General features: G+C 58.8%; 1 protein-coding gene across 1 annotated transcript in view; it reads right to left on the bottom strand.

Annotated features, from left to right (window-relative positions):
• Positions 1-3421, bottom strand: part of PLLP (plasmolipin) — a 5129-nt gene that overhangs the window by 651 nt on the left and 1057 nt on the right. Inside the window, exons 2-3 of the mRNA XM_009290817.1 lie at positions 517-690; positions 3-79 (exon numbers count right to left, since the gene is read on the bottom strand). Coding sequence (XP_009289092.1) covers positions 3-79; positions 517-690 — 251 coding nt within the window. The remainder of the gene's footprint in view (positions 1-2; positions 80-516; positions 691-3421) is intronic.

Here is a 3421-nt window from a genome sequence, read left to right on the forward strand (position 1 = left end):
ACGTAGGCTGGACGGCAGCCGCGCACGTTACGAAGGCGGTGATATACAGGACGGTTGCCACAGCGTTGAAGATCATCAGCTGGGGAAGGCAAAGAGCAGGTTGTGAGGTCTGGGCTCAGACTCGTGTGCGCTGGGATGAGGGACGAGCAAAAGGCTGTTTCACGTTCCTCCCTCTTCCCCAGGAGAACCAGAGGAAAAGGGTCCAGCCCCTCGCGCCGCGAGCAAGCCTCAGGTTAACATCTCATTAAATGCGCCCCAGGTTGTGCTGAGAGGTTTCTGGTTGACACCATGACTGCAGCAGTGATGCAGTGGCTGTAACTTTCTGGATTGAACGGGGCTCCCTGTTTTGAAAATTTTCTAAGCAATTGAGGGGCAGAATGAAACAATGTCATTGTGCAAAGTGCGGGGGGCTTTGTTCCATCAACCCAGGAAAGCCTGAAGCCCTGGTCCTCTCGGAGCATCTCCCCAGGATGTTTCCCACTCGGGACCCCCCCTCACTCTCTCTCGGGTACGTACCACGAGGGGCCAGGGGATCACGTAGAACTTCAGCTGAAGCTGCAGGAGGTAAGTCACGAAGAAAAGGACTGTTACTATCCAGAAGAAGATGGACACGAACATCACCCAGCCGTATGCTGCGTGGAGGTGGTACGTTGTGTCGGCGATGAGAGCCCACACCAGTAAGCCGAGCACCTGCGGGGTGAAATGGGGACCGTGTTCGGGAGGTGGTTCCTGCAGGTGGAAAGCAGAGCATCGTCCAGGAACCCGGGCTCACCAGACCCTCGCTGCTCGGGGATGGGCTCATCCCCAGTACTGCTGCCCCAGGAACCGGTACAGGGATGTCCTGCACAGCAGGATGGGTGAAACCTGGGCATCCTCGCCGCCAAAGGTCCTTTCTCAGCCAAGAAGCCCCCATGCCCAGGGCCAGTCTCTGCAGGTGCTGGCTTAGTGTTAAGGGACATCTCGTGGGCTGGATGACAGCTGGACGTGGGGGCTCCTGGGGCCCCAGCTCAGCCTTGACCTCCTCCAAGTGCAGCATCATTTAAAAAAAAAAGGGAAAAAGCAAGCTTCTCAGCTTCTCTCTGCTGTTTGGTTAGGTCTGCTCTGGTCTGGTTTATACCTCCTGTACGTACAGCTTCTAGGGCTCACCTTTCACTGTTAAGCAGGTTTAACTACATAACAATTGGAGCATCATGTGCCTGCAGAGCGATCCACAAAAAAACAGGTAGGTGAGTCTGTTTCTGGGTCTGCTCAAGGAGAAATAAGGAGAGCTGGGGCAGAGCCGTTGTCTTCCCTCCCTGCAGCCCCCGGCAGAGCCCGCAGGGCAGAGGCAGCGGCAGGGAGCGGGTCTCTGCCCTTGGCTGCCTGGCAGGCAGGGATGGAAAAGCCCAGCCCAGGGTGGCATTTCATATATTCTTCTTCTTTTTCCTTTCCCTTCCCTGTGCTGTGTCCACCTCTGATCTTTGGATTCTGGAGGAGATGCTGCCCCGCTTCACCCGCAGCAATGCAGCCAGGGAGGAGCTGCCTTGTCCAGCATCCCCCCCCCCCGGGAACTCCTTGGAGCAGCCACAGCAGCAAGTTTGCAGGTATTTTTTTTTATTTTGAAGGCCCCTAACCCATGATGGAGCAAGCAGAGGATGGGACACCAGCACATAGCGATGGCGCCTGGAAAAGAAAGGGTGTTGCAAAGCAAATGGCGCTTTCTGTGATTTGCCCTGTCAGTTCTGCAGCCTCAACCGCAGCCCGTGCACCGGGACACAGAGCCGGCCGGGTGCTGGTGGGCTCTGCTTCACCGTCCTTCTTTGCCTCCCGGCTGAACTAGAACAAAGCAGGGAGTCTCGAACCTGCTTGCTGGGGAGCAAGAAGGCTCCAGCCCTGCACCCTCCATGTTTCCCTGCATGACCGAACGTCCCGGGGAGATCCCCACGGCAAGGCTGGGGTGAGAACGTGCCCCAAATGCAGCTGCGGCATCTTCTGTTTCCCCGCTGGGGTGGGGATCTCTTTGGGCAGAGCTGGTGAAGCTTCCAGCACCGCCCGGCTCCTGCGCTCACCTCCGCTTTGGCAGGGGAACCGCGGAGGCATCTCCCACCGGTGGGGAGGAGAAGGGCTCTTTGGAAAGCCGCTCTGCCCCTGCGTAAGCCCTCATTGCTTATTGTCACAGAAGAAACACAACGGCCTTTGTCCTGCCCGAGTACAACGCCCTGGTGCTCAGCTGCCCCAACAATGCCTCCTTGTCTGTCACATCCATTTCTAACACTCGTGATCGCAAAATATGTGTTGGGGAGAAACATGTAAAGGAAAAAGCCTGGTGTGCTCCAGGAGTGGGAGGTGGCATGTGCGAGCTGCCCTGCTCCGGCTGCTGGGGGGAGGAAAGCAGGAGCCCTTAGGAGAGAGGTTGTGGGGAGCAGTGGGTCTCGGTGGATGGGAGCTGTGCCAGTGTTTAACACTGCTGCCAAAGGAAACGGTACAGCCCAAGCAGGGGCACCGATGGGCCGGAGAGGTGGGACCAGGCTTGGGGTTGAAGGGTCCCTTCTCCTGCTCTTGCCTCCTTCCTGATGCTCCTGCAAGACACCCCCTGGCAGCATCCTTCCCTGGCCCTTCCCTGAGCGTTTGTTCCCGTGTCACAACCAGCTCAGCCATGCCCAGGGGGTCAAAATCTGGAGCAGGGAGCCAGGTCTGTGCCAGCTGTTTCACAGCGGCTGCTCAGGGCACGTCCTGCTGCCGCCCCCCACAACGCTGCCCCGGAGAGAGGGCACAAGCAAACAGGCTCCCTGCTGCAGTGGGGCAGCACCGGGGGCAAACACCAGGGCAGGTCACGCGTGGCCCCATATGCAGCTGAACGCCCACCCCTACACGCACAATGTTGCACCCCAGGTCCCGGGTACCAGGAGAGAGCAGCAGCAGGAGTTTATTCGGCGGTTGCCTCCGACACTGAAGCAATGGAGAGGTGATGCTGCTGCTCGTTTTGACGGTGCAAAGACCCTTCGGCTTGTCTGAGAGCGGCTGCCAAAGCCTGACCTCCGGGGAGGACAACCTGGAGGGCTGGGAGTGTGAGAGCCCCGCAGGCACCCCGAGAGCAGCCCCAACACACCTCAGTTGGGGTCACCGTGCTTCATACAGCCCCCCCGGACCAACTGGCTCGTGCCCCATGGGGATGCCCGTGCGGATCGGCCGCTGCCCAGTGCTGGGAGCTGCCAGGCGTCGAGCCAAGTTACAACCGGCAAAGGGTGTGAGGACGAGCAGCCAAATTGTCCTCTGGCTTCAGAGAGGGAAGGAGGAGAGAAGGGGGCTGCGGGATCTCGGGGTTAGAGGTGAATTAGGGTTAGAGAGCGAGGATGGAGTAGGGATGGCAGCCAAAGGGAAACCTGCCTGTTTCCAGCCAGGGCAGTGAAGAAAAGCATTCAGAGTGGGTGATGCGCTCGGA

The sequence above is a fragment of the Aptenodytes forsteri genome, unplaced genomic scaffold (genome assembly GCF_000699145.1).
Source record: "Aptenodytes forsteri isolate BGI_AS27 unplaced genomic scaffold, ASM69914v1 Scaffold14, whole genome shotgun sequence".
Classification (NCBI taxonomy): domain Eukaryota; kingdom Metazoa; phylum Chordata; class Aves; order Sphenisciformes; family Spheniscidae; genus Aptenodytes; species Aptenodytes forsteri.